Source organism: Mustelus asterias, chromosome 12, assembly GCF_964213995.1.
Source record: "Mustelus asterias chromosome 12, sMusAst1.hap1.1, whole genome shotgun sequence".
NCBI classification, from domain to species: domain Eukaryota; kingdom Metazoa; phylum Chordata; class Chondrichthyes; order Carcharhiniformes; family Triakidae; genus Mustelus; species Mustelus asterias.
This window is the reverse complement of record NC_135812.1, coordinates 77,995,118-78,017,144: the sequence shown is the minus strand read 5'-3', so window position 1 is coordinate 78,017,144 and position 22,027 is coordinate 77,995,118. Positions and strand designations below refer to the sequence as shown.

At 46.5% G+C, this 22,027-nt stretch overlaps 1 protein-coding gene across 1 annotated transcript in view; it reads left to right on the top strand.

Moving 5' to 3' along the window:
* The window catches only part of usp43a (ubiquitin specific peptidase 43a), a 494,804-nt gene that overhangs the window by 200,372 nt on the left and 272,405 nt on the right, over positions 1-22,027 (top strand). Inside the window, exon 4 of the mRNA XM_078225475.1 lies at positions 10,050-10,142. Within this exon, the coding sequence (XP_078081601.1) occupies positions 10,050-10,142 (93 nt within the window). The remainder of the gene's footprint in view (positions 1-10,049; positions 10,143-22,027) is intronic.

Genomic DNA, 22,027 nt, shown 5'->3' with positions numbered 1-22,027 from the left:
TCTCTGGATTTTGAGACTGGGATCTGTCGGGAAAGGAGTCCCTTTCTCTGTGATTCTGCTGTTCTGAGGGTGGACCTTTCTCTGGAGGTCCCAGAGGATTGGAGGATAGTCAATGCTGTCCCGTTATTTAAGAAGGGTAGCAAGGATAATCCGGATAATTATAGGCCAGTGAGCTTGACATCAGTAATACTGAAATTGTTGGAGAAGATTCTTAGGAATAGGATCTATATGCATTTGGAACTGAATGATCTTGAGTTTTTTGATGAGGTGACAAAAACGATTGACGAGGGAAGGGCTGTGAATGTTGTCTACATGGACTTTAGTAAAACATTCGGCAAGGTCCCTCATGGCAGGCTGGTGCAAAAGATTAAATCTCACGGGATCAGGGGTAAACTGGCTAGATGAATTCAGAACTGGCTTGGTCATAGAAGACAGACAGTAGCGGTGGAAGGGTGTTTTTCTGAATGGAGGTCCGCAACTAGTGGTGTTCCGCAGGGATCAGTGCTGGGATCTCTGCTGTTTGTAATATATATAAATGACTTGGAAGAAAATGTAGCTGGTCTGATTAGCAAGTTTGCGGATGATACTAAGATTGGCGGAATTGCGGATGGTGATGAAAATTGTCAGAGAATACAGCAGGATATAGATAGACTGGAAAATTGGGTGGAGAAATGGCAGGTGGAATTTAACCTGGACAAATGCGAGGTAGATCCAATTCAGGTGGGAGCTATAAAATAAATGGCAGAAATATCAGGAGCATAGGCACACAGAGATCTGGGAGTACTGGTCCACAGATCCTTAAAAGTGGCAGCACAGGTGGAAAAGGTGGTGAAAAAAGCATATGGCGTGCTTGCTTTCGTTGGATGAGGCATCAGGTATAACAGTTGGCAAATTATTTTACAGCTGTATAAAACATTGATTAGGCCACATTTGGACGACTGTGTCCAATTCTGGTCACCACACTATCAGAAGGACGTGGAGGCTTTGGAGAGAGTTCAGAAAAGGTTTACCAGGATGTTGCCTGGTATGTAGGGCATTATCTATGAGGAGAGATTGAATAAACTGGGACTGTTCTCCCTGGAAAGACGGAGGCTCAGGGGTGACCTGATAGAAGTTTATAAAATTATGAGAGATATAGATAGGGTGAACAGTTGGAAGCTTTTTCCCAGGGCAGAAATGACAATTACAAGGGGACACAAGTTGAAGGTAAGGCGGGTAAAGTTCTGTGGAGATGTGCGGGGGAGGCTTTTTTTACACACAGGGTGGTGGGGGCCTGGAATGCACTGCCAAGTGAGGTGGTTGAGGCACTAACATTAGCCACATTTAAGACTTATCTTGATAGATATATGAACATAGAACATAGAACATAGAAAGCCACAGCACAAACAGGCCCTTCGGCCCACAAGTTGCGCCGATCACATCCCCACCTCTAGGCCTATCTATAGCCCTCAATCCCATTAAATCCCATGTACTCATCCAGAAGTCTCTTAAAAGACCCCAACGAGTTTGCCTCCACCACCACCGACGTCAGCCGATTCCACTCACCCACCACCCTCTGAGTGAAAAACTTACCCCTGACATCCCCCCTGTACCTACCCCCCAGCACCTTAAACCTGTGTCCTCTCGTAGCAACCATTTCAGCCCTTGGAAATAGCCTCTGAGAGTCCACCCTATCCAGACCCCTCAACATCTTGTAAACCTCTATCAGGTCACCTCTCATCCTTCGTCTCTCCAGGGAGAAGAGACCAAGCTCCCTCAACCTATCCTCATAAGGCATGCCCCCCAATCCAGGCAACATCCTTGTAAATCTCCTCTGCACCCTTTCAATGGCTTCAACATCTTTCCTGTAATGAGGTGACCAGAACTGCGCGCAGTACTCCAAGTGGGGTCTAACCAGGGTCCTATAAAGCTGCAGCATTATCTCCCGACTCCTAAACTCAATCCCTCGATTAATGAAGGCTAGTACGCCATACGCCTTCTTGACCGCATCCTCCACCTGCGAGGCCGATTTAAGAGTCCTATGGACCCGGACCCCAAGGTCCTTCTGATCCTCTACACTGCTAAGAATGGTACCCTTCATTTTATACTGCTGCTCCATCCCATTGGATCTGCCAAAATGGATCACTACACACTTATCCGGGTTGAAGTCCATCTGCCACTTCTCCGCCCAGTCTTGCATTCTATCTATGTCTCGCTGCAACTTCTGACATCCCTCCAAACTATCCACAACACCACCTACCTTGGTGTCGTCAGCAAACTTACCAACCCATCCCTCCACTTCCTCATCCAGGTCATTTATGAAAATGACAAACAGCAAGGGTCCCAGAACAGATCCCTGGGGCACTCCACTGGTCACTGACCTCCATGCAGAGAAAGACCCCTCCACAGCCACTCTCTGCCTTCTGCAGGCAAGCCAGTTCTGGATCCACAAGGCAACAGCCCCTTGGATCCCATGCCCTCTCACTTTCTCAAGAAGTCTTGCATGGGGGACCTTATCGAACGCTTTGCTGAAGTCCATATAGACCACATCCACCGCTCTTCCTTCGTCAATGTGCTTGGTCACATTTTCAAAGAACTCAACCAGGCTCGTAAGGCACGACCTGCCCCTGACAAAGCCGTGCTGACTACTTTTGATCATACTAAACTTCTCTAGATGATCATAAATCCTGTCTCTCAGGATCCTCTCCATCAACTTACCAACCACTGAGGTTAGACTCACCGGTCGGTAATTTCCCGGGCTGTCCCTGTTCCCTTTCTTGAATATAGGGACCACATCCGCAATCCTCCAATCCTCCGGAACCTCTCCCGTCTCCATCGACGATGCAAAGATCATCGCCAAAGGCTCCGCAATCTCCTCCCTCGCCTCCCACAGTAACCTGGGGTACATCCCATCCGGTCCCGGCGACTTACCAACCTTGATGCCATTCAATAGTTCCAACACATCCTCTTTCTTTATGTCCACATGCTCGATCCTTTCTGTCCTCCGCAATCCAGCAGTACAACCACCCAGATCCCTTTCCACCGTGAATACCGATGTAAAGTATTCATTAAGCACCTCCGCCATTTCTAACGGTTCCGCACAAACTTTTCCCCCTTCACCTTTTAAGGGTCCTATGCCTTCACATCTCATCCTTTTACTCTTGACATATTTGTAGAAAGCCTTGGGATTCTCCTTAATCTTACCCGCCAAGGTCTTCTCATGACCCCTTCTCGCTCTCCTAATTTCCTTCTTAAGCTCCTTCCTACATCGCGTATACTCCTCTAAATCCTTAACACCTCCTAGCTCTCTGAACCTTCTGTACGCCTCTCTTTTCTTATTCACCAGGTTCATCACAACCTTCGTGCACCACGGTTCCCGTACCCTACCAACACCCCCCTGTCTCATCGGAACGTTGTCATGCAGAGCTCCAGACAAACATTCCTTGAAAATCCTCCACTTTCCTTCGGTACTTTTCCCCAAGAATGCCTCCTTCCAATTTACCCGTCTAATTTCCTCCCTGATGACACTGTATTTCCCTTTACTCCAGAGAAACACTTTCCTAGCCTGCCTGACCCTATCTCTTTCCAATGCTATCGTGAAGGAGATAGAATTATGATCGCTATCCCCAAGATGCTCACCCACCGAGAGATCCTCCACCTGTCCAGGTTCAAACGGGGAATAGAGGGATATAAGCAGTTGGTCTCGATAGGACAAGGTGATCGGTGCAGGTTTGGAGGGCCGAAGGGCCTATTCCTGTTCCAATCCTGGAGATTGCTGGATGAGATTCAGAAGCCAGATGTCCTTCTGTATCTGTCCAGAGGTGTTAAAAGGCTGGAAACATAGCACCCACGTAAGCATATCTGTTTTCTGCTGATTCTGAACAGGGCTTTATCTCTACGAGGATACTGCTTCCATTGGAACTATAGAGATAGCTAGCTGTTAAGAATTATACCATGTCCAAAATAAGTTATGCCAATTCTTTTTATTATATTTTAACCGTGTTCTTAAATAAATTTTATTTTAATAAAAGCTTCCTAGTGGGTCAATCGAATCATACCTGCTTACCCTAATGCCAAAATCAAAGATGTTGGGGTCTAGGCTAACTTCGTAATATATCTTGGAGTTCCGAATTTGATCCCTAACACTTGGTAGAATGGACAATCTTGTATTTTCCCACTTTATATTCCAGTTGCCAGATTTTTCTAGAGGTGCATTTAGATGGCCGTTGATGGCTGAAGTCAGTCATTGGCACAAATCTTTCAGAAATGCACCTTCAGACAATTGTACATGGGGCAGCGTGCTCCACAATTCCATGTTCGTCCTCTCCTCAATGCCATCCTTTTATTGCTGCGCGAGCCTACATTGTTTATTTTATTGGATGCTCTCACAGTGATTTAGTATTGCAGAAGGCCAAACAATCCCAAGTTATTCCTATCGTGGTCTTCATTTGGACAGGATATAGCGAAGCTATTGGCCCAGTGCCCTGAATTGGCATTGGACACTCGCTTGGAAATGACACTGAACACTATTTTTCTGACTATAAGCATTCCATTAGCTAAACAAAAATAGCAGGATGGAAATTGCGTGGACAAAGATTGAGAAGACCTGATCAGTGAACCAGTAGAACATCAGTTATGATGACTGAAACATTTGCAGCTGTACAGTCACGGCATTCAACTTTATGAACACTATAATTTCACAAAGTGATACATTATTTGCCAGACACCAGTATTTGATGTCACCATTTATGTTGATGCACTTTAATTATTCAGCTTTGAGTATGAAGTAATGATGATTTTCTCCACTAAACGTCTTGACTGTTTTAAAATATCAATTGAAATTTGTGTAATGTAACCTTAAAATAGATTTTAAATTGAATGTTTATAATTCATTATGTTTGTGGTGATGATTGCAAAAAACAGAAATTAAAGCTTATTGCAGTGAAATTGCTTTCCACAATCCTATTTTCTATCATTATCTGCCCGCTAATGAATTTCTGCCATTCAGAATCCTTTCTCACTGCATATCTTTGCACTGTAATGCACCATAATGGAACCAGTTTCGAACCTTGCAATTTGATGAATTTGAATTTAACATAAAAACGTATTATACGGTCTTCAAACACAAAATAATACCATGTTTTTATTTTCAGTTGCAAACCAGATGTTTTTAATATCAAATTTTGTAATTGACGTTAAGAACATAGTTGCTTAGAAGCAAACAACAAAGCTTTGCTTCAGATATCTGCTGGCCACTGATGTGTTCGTACATTCTTATGTTGCAACCACCAGTTATCTTGCAAAGTGCTATATAAATGCAAATCTTATCTTTTCTTTCAATTGCGTTGTCATCATCTACAGTTGACCTGCTGATCTTGTGCTGATGACGATACAGTCAATTGCAAATAATAACAAAATACTGCGGAAGCTGGAAATCTGCAGTAAGAAAATGCTAGTCATAGGGACTGGAAACGTTAACTCTGTTTCTCTCTCCACAGATGCTGCCAGACCTGCTGGGATTTTCCAGCATTTTCTGTTTTTAGTTCAGGCAAATGTAAAGATGTTGGCAGCAGGGTCTCTTGATTACATGTTATTTTTATTTAATTATTAGTGTCACAAGTAGGCTTTCATTAACACTGCAATGAAGTTACTGAGAAAATTCCCTAGTCATCACACTCACCTGCCTGTTTGGGTACAATGAGGGAGAATTTAGCATGGCCAATGCACCTAACCAAAAAATATAGAATCATAGAATCCCTACAGTGCAGAAAGAGGCCATTCAGCCCACCGGGTCTGCCCTGAAACAATCCCACCGAGCCCCTATCCCGCAACGCCACGTATTTACCCTGTTAGGGCAACTTAATATGACCAATCATCTCAACCCGCACATCTTTCTCCATAGAATATCTGAAAGAACATTATTTTTACTTTTATTTTGTTTATTAGCGCCACAAGTAGGCTTACATTAACACTGCAATGAAGTTACTGTTAAAATCCCCAAGTTGCCACACTCTGGCGCCTGTTCGGGTACACTGAGGGAGAATTTAGCATGGCCAATGCACCTAACCAGCACATCCTTGGACTGTGGGAGGAAACCGGAGCACCCGGTGGAAACCCACGCAGACACGGGGAGAACGTGCAGACTCCACACAAACAGTGACCCAAGCCGGGAGTTGAACCCGGGGCTCTGACGCTGTGAAGCAGCCGTGCTGTGTTAGTATTTGACCTATAAAAATGTGCTGCCCTGGTGCAGCATGTCAACATACTTGTGCCTTATCGCAGAGCAAGCACCGATTGCTTTTGTTCCCTTTATATTTTCTCTCTTTCTCCACCCCTGCCCCACTCTTATTTTTAGAAGCAGTGTACGTAGCTCTGATCAAAGAATCCAGTTGCAGTGAATCTGTCAATTGCTCTTGTTTGCAGCCATGATGCATGACTTCACTTTGACGCATCACAGCTCTTTCTCAGTTTCTATTATTAAGTCTGTGTTTGATTTTTGGCTTTTGTTGCAGTGGATTTCACATACTAGTGACAAATATTTTAGTTCTGGGCTTTGTAATTACTTCCTACTTTATGCAGAGTCTTTTTTAGAATACCACAATGGAATATTGTTATGCCGGTAAAGATTATATGAACTACTTTGTGTGAATCCGATTTGCTGAGCTCCTTTAGAAGTACCTCCTAAAGAGGCACACATCATTAGTGGTGACATGTCTTAACGTACAATTATAAAATCGCTGCATATTTGAGGCTGTCCAAAAACTGACTTGTCCGGATGGTTCAGTAGCACCAGATTCCGATAGAACCCCTACAGCGCAGAAAGAGGCCATCCGGCCCATCGAGTCTGCACCAGATCTCTTGACTTCCAAAAAAGGGACACGAGTACCAAGTAACTCAGTTACTTTCCTAATTTCCAGGGGTTTTGTTCACAAAGGATTTCAGACAGGTCATGGTTTCATTAGCGTGAATCATTTCCTGTCTTGATTACAACTCCATTTTGAGGACATGTTTAAGTTAAATCTAGAGTTATTCCCCAATAAAGGAAAACCAGTGGAACTTAGAAATAAACGGTACCAGTAAAATGTGCCTGAACTGATCTTGTATACATCGCAATGGAAATTTACAAACATATGAACGTAGAATTAGGAGCAGGAGTAGGCTGCCTGGGCCCTCGAGTCTGTACCGCCATTCAATAAGATCATTAGGCTGACCTAATTTTGACATCAATTTCACATTCCTGCCTTCCCCCGATTAACTTTCACCCTCTTGCTGATTAAGAATCTATCTACCTCTGCCTATTTGAAGAACTTGCCTCAGCCACATTTAGAGGAAGGGAATTGCATAGACTCACAACCCCCTGAGAGGAATGTTTTCCTCATCCCTGTTTTAAATGGGTGAGCCCTTATTTTTAAACAGTGACCCATAGGTTTAGAATCTCCCACAAGAAGAAACATCCTCTCTACATCCACCCTGCCAAGTCCCCTCGAGATCTTGGGGAGTTCAATCAAGAACATAAGAACTAGGAGTAGGAGTAGGCCATCTGGCCCCTCGAGCCTGCCCCGCCATTCAATAAGATCATGGCTGATCTTTTTGTGGACTCGGCTCCACTTACCCGCCCGCTCATCATAACCCTTAATTCCTTTACTGTTCAAAAATTTATCTATCCTTGCCTTAAAAACACTCAATGACGTAGCCTCAACTGCTTCAATGGGTAGGGAATTCTACAGATAAAGGCGGTTCTTACTCTTCTAAACCCCAACGGATACAAGCCTAGCCTGTCAAATCTTTCCTCGTAGCACAACGTGCCCACTCCAGGTAGTCATCTAATAAACCTTCTCTGAACTGCTTCCAAAACATTTGCATTATCCCTTAAATAAGGGCCTCAATTCTCCAGCCATTCACACCCCAATTCTCCAGCCGTTCACGCCCCAATTCTCCGGCCATTCACGCCCCACTGCCAGCGAAGATGGAGAATTTGGCGCTCAGCCAAATCTCCAATCAGACCAGAGAATCCCGCTGGCAGGAACAGCTGGAAAATCCCACCCAAGGAAACCAGTACTGTACAGAGTACTCCAGTTATGGTCTCAGCAATGCCCTCTATAAACTGAAACATAAAGTCCTTACTCTAGTATTCAATTCCACTTGTGATAAATGACAAGATTCTATTAGCTTTGCTGCTTACTTGCTGCACCTGCATACCAACCTTTTGCGATTTGTGCATTAGGGCACCCAGATCCCTCTCCGTCTCCGAGCTCTGCAAAGCTCTGAGCGTTAATATTACTAATGCGTGTATTACTGATTTTTACTTGGATTTGACCCTTTGAACCGCTTTTCCTGTGGGTCATCACATAAAGCAGCAGGGACGAGGGGTTTACGGACACATTCGTGGAGAAAAGAAAACAAAAGTTATTTTTCACTTCAAGAAGAAACTAAAATGTGAAGAGTTTTGGTCGTGAAGAGTGAAATCAGATAATGATTAATGTGATAATCAAATCAAAATACTGCGGATGCTGGGGGTCCGAAATGAAAACAGAAAACCCAGCACTTTCTGTTATTAACCATTAATGTGGTTTGGCCAGATCTGATGGTGGGTGGCTAAACTGATTAGCTGGAGTACTGTGTGCAGTTCTGGTCACCACATTATAGGAAGGACGTGAACGCACTGAAGTGGGTGCCGAGGTTTACCAGGGTGCTGCCTGGGATGGAGCATTTAAGTTATAAAGAGGGGTTGGATAGGCTTGGGTTATTTCTCTGGAGCAGAGAAGACTGAGAAGCGACCTGATTGAGGTGTTCAAGATTATGAGGGTCATGGACAGGGTGGATAGGGAGCAGCTGTTCCCCTTAGTTGAAGGATCAGTCACAAGGGGACACAAGTCAAAAGTGAGAGGTGGGAGGTTTAGGGGGGATTTGAGGAACAACTTTTTTTACCCAAAGGATGGTGATGGTCTGGAATGCACTGCCTGGGAGGGTGATGGAGGCGGGATGCCTCACACCCTTTAAAAACTATCTGGATGAGTACATGGCATGCCATAACATTCAAGGCGATGGGCAAAGTGCTGGCAAGTGGGATTAGGTGGGCAGATCAGGGCCTTTCATGCGCCGGTGCAGACTCGATGGGCCGAAGGGCCTCTTCTGCACTGTAGGATTCTGTGATTCCGTGATTGTGTGCCAGTTGTGCCCAAGTCGTCACCCCTTGGACTTGGGGCAAAGATGAGGACCATACTGAGAGAATGACTGATGAAGGGGAGAGGTGAGAAAGAGAGTTGATCAAATAAGGCAGCTGCGAAAAAAAAAATGCAAGTGAGTGCAAAGAGACACAGTTGCTTCCATCTCTAACATCAACGTCGAGTTTGTGCCATCAGAGTTAGTGCTACCACCTTATTTACATTTTGACAACAGACTGCTGAAGTAAATAAAAACAGAAAAGCTAGGGTAGGATTTTCCGGCCCCCTCCCGCCGGCAGGGTCGTCCAGTCCCGTCGAAGGGATGGCCCTTCGAGGGGTTATCCAGACTCGAAACATTGGCTCTATTCTCTCTCCACGGATGCTGTCAGACTTGCTGAGATTTTCCCATCATTTTCTGTTTTTCATAGAATCATAGAAATCATAGAAACCCTACAGTGCAGAAGGAGGCCATTCGGCCCATCGAGTCTGCACCAACCACAATCCCACCCAGGCCCTACCCCCACATATTTACCCACTAATCCCTCTAACCTACGCATCCCAGGACTCTAAGGGGCAATTTTTTTTTTTAACCTGGCCAATCAACCTAACCCACACATCTTTGGACTGTGGGAGGAAACCCACGCAGACACGGGGAGAATGTGCAAACTCCACACAGACAGTGACCCGAGCCGGGAATCGAACCCGGGACCCTGGAGCTGTGAAGCAGCAGTGCTAACCACTGTGCTACCGTGCTTTAGTCTCCAGCATCCGCGGTATTTTGCTTTTGCTAAAGTAAATGTGCTGTCAGTGTTGTTGAGTTGACAATAACGCTGTTATCGGAGTTATGACATTTCTGATTGTTTGCAACCTGAACGATTATTAACTGTTTCTGTTTCTCTTTGCCAGGTCATCTTTAACTTGTCCTCACTGCCTGAAGCAAAGCAACACATTCGACCCCTTCCTGTGCATCTCCTTGCCCATCCCCCTCCGCCAGACCAGGTATGTGCACTGACATCATTTGCAAATGCTTCCTTCATTTCTCTGAACATGTGTGTGTGAAGTGGTGGAGAGAAGCAAAGCCTACGTCACTTCTGCATGTTTATATTCAGCAATAGTCCATTGTTTTTTTCACATTGACCTATCTTTGTTCTACTCACAATCTGCATAAGCACCCCACGTTCATTATTGTTGGCAAGATGTTCAAAAGTACGAAAAGTTGCAATTGCTTTTACTGCAAATGGTTGCATGACAATGCTGTTAATGCATTGCAACCTACTTCATCTTATATTGCGGGACTCATTTCATAGTGTGGACCAACTAACAAGTGTTCTATATTCGTAATTTTATCACCTGATTAATTCAACTAATCAGTTATTTACAGGTTGAGATTTGCAATTTTACTGGTGGATTTGCCCTGTGACCCAGACAGAAAATAATTTGCATATATATAGTGGAATTCACATCCCTTGAAGGCCCTATTATGCTTAACTCAGTCAGCAACTCATTTGTACACAGCAACATCTTACAGTAGTTTTGTTATCTCATGGGATTTTGGCCCATCTCTAATTGCCCTCAACCCAAGTAACTTGCAAGGTCAATTTCTGCCCTGGTCCCTCCACGCCGACGCTATAGTTAAGAAAGCCCACCATTGCCTCTACATTCTCAGGGGACTAAGGAAATTCGGCATATCCGCGATCAATTTTTACAGATGCACCATAGAAAGCATCCTTTGTATCATAGCTTGGTATGGGTCCTGCTTTGACCAAGATTGCAAGAAACTACAAAGGGTTGTGAACTTAACCCAGTACATCACGCAAACCATCCATTGGCTCTGTCTACACTTCCCGCTGTCTTGGGAAAGCAGCCAGCATAATCAAGGACCCCACGCACCCAGAAATACTCTCTTACATCATCTTCCATTGAGAGAAAGATATAAAAGTCTAAGAACATGTACCAACTGGCTCAAGAACAGTCAGTTGGTACATGTTGGTACATGGGTGGTGGAGGCAGACACGCTAGCATCGTTTAAGACTTACCTGGATAGTCACATGAGCAGTCTGGGAATGGAGGGATACAAACGAATGGTCTAGTTGGACCAAGGAGCGGCACAGGCCTGGAGGGCCGAAGGGCCTGTGTACTGTGCTGTACTGTTCTTTGTTCTTTGTTCTCCCCTGCAAAATTAATCAGACTTTAGAGTGGACCTATCTTACATTAAGTTGATCTTTCTCTTCACCCTACCTGCAACTGCAACACTATATTCTGCACTCCCTCCTTTCCTTCTCCACTATTACCACTGCACCTTCATCTCCCCAAATGAAACAAATGGCTAATTATGATGGTGGAGTGAACCCTCTCTTAAAGTTGAAGTTGCATTCCTGGAAATCGCGACTTTAAGAGAAACGGCTTCAAGCGAATCACATTTTCCCATTGAAATCAATGTCAGCGCTGTGGTTAGGATTTGTGGTGCCTTTCTCATCAGATATAAACATTAAAACACACCCTGTAAGTTGGAATATTTTACATTGTTAAATTCCTATATTGGTAAATGAAATAACTTTAAAAATAAATTTAAAAGTATGAACACAATATGGTAACTTTCTCCACTTGCTGCTGATCCTGTTCCCTTAGCCTCTCACTCACCACACATCCTGTTCTCTGACCCTTTCTCCCACCCACTCTTCCATTCGTGGCCTCCCCGCCCTCGAACCCACTCTCTTCCTGCCCACCCTCTGACTTGTTCCCTGCCACTCCCTGATTCGCCCTCTTTCCAATCCTTGCTGTCACTGAACCTCCCGCTCACCGACTCTCCCGCTCGCCGGTTCCCTCTCTTGAACCCTCACTGCGAGTGAGGAGGAGGTGAGTGGAGGAGGAGCAGCTCGAAGGAGTGGGAGCATTTTTTAAAGAAGGCATGGCTCACAAGAGCCCCAGATCATTGAGGACACCCCTCTAGAACCCCAGAGAATGGCTTTAGATTGGACCTGGAGCAGCAATGAAGGATCGGGAGAGGGAAGCAGTGAGTGGGAGAATCGGGGATTTGGCGTGAGTAAAGATGGGTGAGAGGCTGGATCCAAAAACAGGAGAGGATGCAAGTCAGAGAATGAGCAAGATCAGGGAATAGAATCCATACAGTGCAGGAAGAGGCTATTCGGCCCATCGAGTATGCACCGACCACAATCCCACCCAGGCCCTATTCCTGTGTCCCCAGACATTGACACTAGCTAGTCCCCCTAACGCAAAGTGGCAATTTATCATGGCCAATCCACCTAACTCACACATCTTCTGGACTGTAGGAGGAAACCGGAGCACTCAGAGGAAACCCACACAGACACGAGGAGAATGTGCAAACTCCACACAGATGGTGACCCAAGCCGGGAATCAAACCCGGGTCCTTGGCGCTGTGAGGTAGCTGTGCAAACCACTGTGCCACCATGCCGCCCGAATAGGAAAGACCACTTTAAAATGGTGCTGCTTGTGTCTCTCCGCCTTAGGCAACTGGCAGGAAACGTCTTTAAATTGAATCCCGTGATGTTATTGGAGAATATCAGCCCCATAAACAGACTGATTTTCAGATAAAACAAATTTGCACGTGAAAGCAGGACTCACTCTATTAGTTGAGGAATGAATGTTGGCCACGATACAAGAACACAAGAAATAGAAGCAGGAGGAGACCACCAGCCCCTTCAAAGCTGCCCTGCCAGTCAATTATAGAATCATAGAACCCGAAAGTGCAGAAGGAGGCCATTCGGCCTATCGAGTCTGCACTGACGACAATCCCACCCCTGCCCTATCCCCATAATCCTATGCATTTACCCTAGCTAGTCCCCCTGATACTAAGGGCCAATCCACCTAACCTGCACATCTTTGGACTGTGGAAGAAAACCGAAGCACCCAGGGGAAACCCACGCAGACATGGGGAGAATGTGCAAATTCCGCACAGACAGTGACCCAAGCTGGGAATCGAACCTGGGTCCCTGGCGCTGTAAGGCAGCAGTGCTAACCACTGTCCCACCGTGCCGCCCCAATATGATCATGGCTGATCTGTACTAGAACATAGAACATAGAACATTACAGCGCAGTACAGGCCCTTCGGCCCTCGATGTTGCGCCGAGTGGTACCAATCTAAAGCCCCTCTAATCTACACTATTCCAATATCATCCATATGTTTATCCAATAACCACTTGAACGCTCTCAACGTTGACGAGTCCACCACTGCTGCAGGCAGGGCATTCCACGCCCTTACTACTCTGAGTAAAGAACCTACCTCTAACATCTGTCCTATATCTCTCACCCCTCAATTTAAATCTGTCTTTGATCTTTGGGTCCTTGCTGTCCACGGGGATGGTGCCAGAAGACTGGAGAATGGCGAATGTTGTTCCTCTGTTTAAGAAAGGGAAGAGAAATGACCCTGGTAATTATAGACGGGTTAGTCTTACTTCGGTGGTTGGTAAATTGATGGAAAAGGTCCTTAGAGATGGGATTTACGACCATTTAGAAAGATGCAGATTAATCCGGGATAGTCAGCATGGATTCGTGAAGGGCAAGTCGTGCCTCACAAACTTGATAGAATTTTTTGAGGAGGTAACTAAGTGTGTTGATAGAGGTAGGGCAGTTGATGTCATATACATGGATTTTAGTAAGGCGTTTGATAAGGTCCCCCATGGTCGGCTTATGATGAAAGTGAGGAGGTGTGGGATAGAGGAAAAGTTGGCCAATTGGATAGGTAACTGGCTGTCTGATCGAAAACAGAGGGTGGTGGTCGATGGAAAATTTTCGGATTGGAGGCAGGTTGCTAGCGGAGTGCCGCAGGGATCAGTGCTTGGTCCTCTGCTCTTTGTGATTTTTATTAATGACTTAGAGGAGGGGGCTGAAGGGTGGATCAGTAAATTTGCTGATGACACCAAGATTGGTGGAGTAGTGGATGAGGTGGAGGGCTGTTGTAGGCTGCAAAGAGACATAGATAGGATGCAAAGCTGAGCTGAAAAATGGCAAATGGAGTTTAACCCTGATAAATGTGAGGTGATTCATTTTGGTAGGACTAATTTAAATGTGGATTACAGGGTCAAAGGTCGGGTTCTGAAGACTGTGGAGGAACAGAGAGATCTTGGGGTTCATATCCACAGATCTCTAAAGGTTGCCACTCAAGTGGATAGAGCTGTGGAGAAGGCCTATAGTGTGTTAGCTTTTATTAACAGGGGGTTGGAGTTTAAGAGCCGTGGGGTTATGCTGCAACTGTACAGGACCTTGGTGAGACCACATTTGGAATATTGTGTGCAGTTCTGGTCACCTCACTATAAGAAGGATGTGGAAGCGCTGGAAAGAGTGCAGAGGAGATTTACCAGGATGCTGCCTGGTTTGGAGGGTAGGTCTTATGAGGAAAGGTTGAGGGAGCTGGGGCTGTTCTCTCTGGAGCGGAGGAGGCTGAGGGGAGACTTAATAGAGGTTTATAAAATGATGAAGGGGATAGAAAGAGTGAACGTTCAAAGACTATTTCCTCGGGTGGATGGAGCTATTACAAGGGGGCATAACTATAGGGTTCATGGTGGGAGATACAGGAAGGATATCAGAGGTAGGTTCTTTACGCAGAGAGTGGTTGGGGTGTGGAATGGACTGCCTGCAGTGATGGTGGAGTCAGACACTTTAGGAACATTTAAGCGGTTATTGGATAGGCACATGGAGCACACCAGGATGATGGGGAGTGGGATAGCTTGATCTTGGTTTCAGATAAAGCTCGGCACAACATCGTGGGCCGAAGGGCCTGTTCTGTGCTGTACTGTTCTATGTTCTATTTTCTAAAGCTATGTCCCCTCGTGCTAACCAACACCATCTGAGGACAAAGGCTCTCACTATCCACCCTATCTAATCCTCTGATCATCTTGTATACCTCTATTAAGTCACCTCTTAACCACCTTCTCTCTAACGAAAACAACCTCAAGCCCCTCAGCCTTTCCTCATACAATTTTCCCACCATACCAGGCAACATCCTGGTAAATCTCCTCTGCACCCTTTCCAACACTTCCACATCTTTCCTATAATATGGCGACCAGAACTGTATGCAATACTCCAAATGCGGCTGCACCAGAGTTTTGTACAGTTGCAGCATGACCTCCTGGCTCCGAAACTCAATCCCTCTATCAATAAAAGCTAACACACCGTACGCCTTCTTAACAACCCTATCAACCTGGGTGCCAACTTTCAGTGATCTATGCACGTGGACACCCAGATCCCTCTGTTCATCCACACTACCAAGTATCTTACCATTAGCCCAGTACTCTGTATTCCTGTTACTCCTTCCAAAGTGAATCACCTCACACTTTTCCGCATTAAACTCCATTTGCCACCTCTCAGCCCAGCTCTGCAGCATATCTATGTCCCTCTGTAACCTGCCACTCCCCTCTGCACTGTCTTCAACTCCACCGACTTTAGTGTCATCCGCAAATTTACTAATCCATCCTTCCACGCCCTCATCCAAGTCATTAATAAAAATGACAAACAGCAGTGGGCCCAAAACAGATCCTTGCGGTACACCACTAGTAACTGAACTCCAGGATGAATATTTCCCATCAATCACCACCCTCTGTTTTCTTACAGCTAGCCAATTCCTGATTCAAACCACGAAATCACCCTCAATCCCATGTGTCCGTATTTTCTGCAAAAACTGGCCTCAACTCTTTTTTTTGTGCTATTTCCCCATAGCCCGCTACCCTTCGATCTATCAAATATTTATCCACCTGCATTTCAAACACTTCCAATGATCCAGCCCCACTACCTGTTGGGGCAGAGAATTCCAGAGATTCACCACTCTCTGTGAGAAGAAATTTCTGCACATCTCAGTTTTAAATCACCGGCCCTTTACTTTTATCTTGTAGCTATGTCCCCTTGTTTGAGACTCTCCCACGAGTGAAAACATCTCACCTCAGGATCTTGTATGTTTATATAAGGTCACCCCCCTCACTCCTCGATACTCAAAGGAATACAGACCGAGATTATTTAGTCTCTCTTGATAGGACAACCCTCTCATTCCAGGAATTAGCCCGGTGAATCTGCTTTGGGCTGCCTCCAATATTACAATATCCTTTTTTAGGTAAGAGGGCCAAAACTGCAGTATTCCAGGTGAAGCCTCACCAACACCCTGCACAATTGCAGCAAAGCCTCCCTATTTTTACACTCTTTTGCAATAAAGGCCAAAGGACGCTGGGAGAACTCCCCACCCTTCAATAAGAATGCAATGGCAGCTTTCACATGATGTGGAGATGCCGGCGTTGGACTGGGGTAAACACAGTAAGAAGTCTCACAACACCAGGTTAAAGTCCAACAGGTTTATTTGGTAGCAAACGCCACTAGCTTTCGGAGCGCTGCCCCTTCGTCAGGTGAGTGGGAGTTCTATTCTCAAACAGGGCATATAAAGACACAAACTCAATTTACAAAATAATGGTTGGAATGCGATTCTTTACAGGTAATCAAGTCTTAAAGGTACAGACAATGTGAGTGGAGAGAGGGTTAAGCACAGGTTAAAGAGATGTGTATTGTCTCCAGACAGGACAGTTAGTGAGATTTTGCAAGTCCAGGCAAGTTGCGGGGGTTACCAATAGTGTGACATGAACCCAAGATCCCGGTTGAGGCCATCCTCATGTGCGGAACTTGGCTATCAGTCTCTGCTCAGCAACTCTGCGTTGTCGTGTGTCGTGAAGGCCGCCTTGGAGAACGCTTACCCGAAGATCAGAGGACGAATGCCCGTGACCGCTGAAGAGTTCCCCAAAAGGAAGAGAACACTCTTGCTTGGTGATTGTCGAGTGGTGTTCATTCATCCGTTGTCGTAGCTTCTGCGTGGTCTCCCCAATGTACCATGCCTCGGGACATCCTTTCCTGCAGCGTATCAGGTAGACAACGTTGGCCTAGTTGCAAGAGTATGCACCGTGTACCTGGTGGATGGTGTTCTCACGTGAGATGATGGCATCCGTGTCGTTGATCTGGCACGTCTTGCAGAGGTTGCTGTGGCAGAGTTGTGTGGTGTCGTGGTCACTGTTGTCCTGTAGTTTGCTGTGGACGATCTGTTTGAGGTTGTGCGGTTGTTTGAAGGCAAGAAGTGGGGGTGTGGGGATGGCTTTGGTGAGATGTTCGTCTTCATCAATGACATGTTGAAGGCTCTGGAGAAGATGTTGTAGCTTCTCCGCTCCGGGGAAGTACTGGACGACGAAGGGTACTCTGTCCACCGTGTCCCGTGTTTGTCTTCTGAGGAGGTCGGTGCAGTTTTTCGCTGTGGCTCGTCGGAACTGTCGATCGATGAGTCGAGTGCCATATCCTGTTCTTATGAGGGCATTTTTCAGCGTCTGGAGGTGTCTGTTGCGATCCTCCTCATCTGAGCAGATCCTGTGTATACGGAGGGCTTGTCCGCAGGGGATGGCTTCTTTAACGTGTTTAGGGTGGAAGCTGGAGAAGTGGAGCATCGTGAGGTTATCTATGAAGTGCTGAGGTGACCGTCCTTAATGGAGATGCGTGTGTCCAAAAATGCAACCGATTCCGGAGAGTAGCCCATGGTGAGTCTGGTGGTGGGATGGAACTTGTTGATGTCATCATAGAGTTATTTCAGTGATTGTTCACCATGACTCCAAAGGAAGAAAATGTCATCGATGTATCGAGTGTATAGCGTCGGTTGAAGGTCCTGTGCGGTGAAGAGGTCTTGTTCAAACCTGTGCATGAAGATGTTGGCATATTGAAGTGTGAATTTGGTCCCCATGGCTGTTCCGTGTGTCTGGATGAAGAACTGGTTGTTGAAGGTGAAGACGTTGTGGTCCAGGATGAAGCAGATGAGTTGTAAAATTGCATCTGGAGATTCGCAGTTGTCGGCGTTGAGTACTGAGGCAGTTGCAGCAATGCCATCGTCGTGGGGGATGCTGGTGTAGAGTGCCGAGACATCCATTGTGACGAGGAGTGCTCCTGGTTCAACTGCTCCATGTGTGCTGAGTTTCTGTAGGAAGTCCGTAGTGTCGCGACAAAAGCTGGGGGTTATTTGTACAATGGTTTCAGAATGCCCTCGATGTAGCCGGAGAGATTCTCACACAGGATCCCATTGCCCGATACGATGGGACAGCCGGGTGTGTTTGCCTTGTGTATCTTTGGGAGGCAGTAGAGATCTCCAACGCGGGGAGTACATGGGATGAGAGCACGGAGGGTGCTCTGAAGGCACGGATCAAAGGTCTTGATCAGTCTGTTGAGTTGACGGGTGTGTTCTTTGGTCGGATCTGTGGGTAACTGTCTGTAGTGTTCCCCGTTGTTCAGTTGTCGGTACACTTCTTTGCAGTAATCCGTTCTGTTCAGTATGACGATGGCCCCTCCTTTGTCTGCTGGTTTGGTGATCTGTGGCATGGTACATTGGGGAGACCATGCAGACTCGACGACAACAGATGAATGATCACCGCTCGACAATCACCAGGCAAGAGTGTTCTCTTCCTGTTGGGGAACACTTCAGCGGTCACAGGCATTCGGCCTCTGATCTTCGAGTAAGCGTTCTCCAAGGCGGCCTTCACGACACACAACAGCGCAGAGTCGCTTAGCAGAGACTGATAGCCAGGTTCTGCACACATGAGGACAGCCTCAACCAGGATCTTGGGTTCATGTCACACTATCTGTAACCCCCACAACTTGCCTGGACTTGCAAAATCTCACTAACTGTCCTGCTGGAGACAATACACATCTCTTTAACCTGTGCTTAACCCTCTCTCCACTCACACTGTCTGTACCTTTAAGACTTGATTACCTGTAAAGACTCGCATTCCAACCATTATTTTGTAAATTGAGTTCGTGTCTTTATATGCCCTGTTTGTGAACAGAACTCCCACTTACCTGACGAAGGGGCAGTGCTCCGAAAGCTAGTGGCTTGTGCTACCAAATAAACCTGTTGGACTTTAACCTGGTGTTGTGAGACTTCTTACTGAGCTTTCACATGCCCAGACAGGGTCTTCCTTTAAGCTCTCATCAGAAAGGCAGCTTCTGCAACAATGCAGGCCTACCTCACTCTCATTAATCTAGATTATGTGCTCAAGGCAGGCAATGACTTTAAGTTAATTTAAACTCCTAACCCCTGACCCCTAGACAAGCATGGTGCTGCTCAGTCAAGCTGGCATAGAACAGGCCTTTGACCAGAGAACTGTACAGCTAACAACTACTGTCGGGCTTTGCTGGCATGTTTTAGAAAATGCTGGTGACCCTTGCTACAAATGGCTGCATTTATATTTGCAGCTGGTGAACTTTCTGCCCGTAAAAATACCACTGCAAAGCAGCTGTTTTGATTGGCCTCATAAGCCTTGCTTCATTCATATTATAGTACCTACTTGCTGAAAGTGCTCCTTGAATAAAATATAGATTCAATCAATGTGGTGACGCCTTTGGTGAGGTCCATAGTTCAGGTTTACGAAGCACAAAATTGCCAGACAATATTGAACTAGTCAGTGCCGTGATTCGCCCCTTTTCAGGCTAAGTGCTCCCGCCGGTGTGAAAATAGGAGTGAATTGCGTTGCCGCTGCAGTGTCTGCGAGGGGGAATTCACCCATCTGATGTTTGCGAATTAATACATCCCATGATTTATGCCAGCCAGCCCAGCTGTTCAGAATTGGGCACCATTTCTAAAGATCTGTCTGTTTGCGGATAGGTCCACCTTCCCCCAAAACAGAAGTGGTCCCTCCCACCACCCCACCCTGCTGACTAGGGGAGCACCAATCCCTCATCAAAGAGGAACATCCTTCCCCCAGCACTCAAATACCAGGTCACCCCCTCCCTCCTGCATCATGCACGCATGAGGGTGAGCCGACTCCAACCCACCCTTTACCTAAGGCCCCCCTTCCCCCACTTCAGATCTCACCCTCCCCCAGACCCCACTCAACTATATGAACGGAGTGGGAATGGAGGGATACAAAAGAGTGGTCTAGTTTGGACCAGGGAGCGGCGCGGGCTAATTGTTCTTTGTTTCTCGTTTCAAGGCTTCATTCTATGATCATCTTGCTGGTGCCAGTACAGAGCGAGACTGCGGATAGTTGGGAACCTGTCTCGGGGGCAGGGAATTCAGATGGTGTTCGTAAAGCAAAAGTGGAAATGAATAGGGTTGGGAAGCATTTTCTGATCAGGGCCAGTGTGATCTCCTGGACTCGTTTCGATCGCCTCAGGGGGTCGGAGAGGAATTTCCCTGATTTTTTTTCCCCATATTGGCCCTGGGGTTTTCACTCTGGGTTTTCGCCTCTCCCTGGAGATCACATGGTCTGGAATGGGGGGGTGGGGGTGAGTTAATAGGTTGTGATGAACAAAACATCGTAGCTGTGAGGGACAGCTCGGTGGATAGGATATTAGGATGTAGACAGGCTGGAAAATTGGGCGGGGATCCTGGATTCAGGATTCAATCCTGGACCGGGGAGCGGCGCGGGCTTGGAGGGCCGAAGGGCCTGTTCCTGTGCTGTTTTGTTCTTTGTTAACCCCCTCCGCCCTCAGGCCCTCCCCTCGGATGCCCCTCAACTCCCCTTTCCCCACCAGACACCCACTCAAGCCCACCTTCAGGCCGTGCACCTTGGCAGTGCCAATAGTGCATTGCCCCCTTGCTGGTCATTACCAACACCAAAGGGCGCCCAGTGCATTTCCCACTGGAGAGGTGGGTGAATGGTGTGGGGGGTGGTGAATGAGCCATCCAACCTACTAATTGTGTTACATAGTGGGCCGGCGCGGCAGGTGAATCTGCCAATTTTGGCCAACGCCCCATTCAGCGAGGCTCCAGGATTCTTGCTGGCTGTCTGACAAGGTCGATGAATTCCACCCCCACCCACCCAACTCTATTTCTCATTATAAGACGAATTCTCATCGAATGCACCATCACGGCACGGTAGCACAGTGGTTAGCACTGCTGCTTCACAGCTCCAGGGTCCCGGGTTCGATTCCCGGCTCGGGTCACTGTCTGTGTGGAGTTTGCACATTCTCCTCGTGTCTGCGTGGGTTTCCTCCGGGTGCTCCGGTTTCCTCCCACAGTCCAAAGATGTGCGGGTTAGGTTGATTGGCCAGGTTTAAAATTGCCCCTTAGAGTCCTGGGATGCGTAGATTAGAGGGATTAGCGGGTAAATATGTGGGGTGGGATTGTGGTCGGTGCAGACTCGATGGGCCGAATGGCCTCCTTCTGCACTGTAGGGTTTCTATGATTCTATGATTGCATGGGTTCTGCATGACTTTTGATTTGATTTATTATTGTCACATGCATTAGAATACAGTGAAAAGTATTGTTTTTTGCGCACTGTACAGATAGAGCATACCATTCAGAGAGAAGGAACCGAAAGAGTGCAGAATGTAGTGTTACAGTCATAGTTAGGGTGCAGAGAAAGATCAACTTAATGCAAGGTAAGTCCATTCAAAAGTCTGACAGCAGCAGGGAAGAAGCTGTTCTTGAGTCGGTTGGTACGTGACCTCAGACCTTTGTATCTTTTTCCTGACGGAAGAAAATGAAAGAGAGAATGTCTGGGGGTACATGGGGTCCTTAATTATGCTGGCAGCTTTTCCGAGGCAGTGGGAAGTGTAGACAGAGTCAATGGATGGGAGGCTGGTTTACGAGATGGATTGGGCTACATTCACGATCTTTTGTAGTTTCTTGCAGTCTTGGGCAGAGCAGGAGCCATACCAAGCTGTGATACAACCAGAAAGAATGCTTTCTATGGTGCATCTATAAAAATTAGTGAGAGTCGTAGGTGACATGCCAAATTTCCTTCCTCTTCTGAGAAAGTAGAGGCGGTGGTGGGCTTTCTTAACTATAGTGTCGGCATGGGGGGACCAGGACAGGTTGTTGGTGATCTGCCAAGCTCTCAACCCTTTCCACTTTGTCCCCGTTGATGTAGACAGGGGCATGTTCTCCTCTATACTTC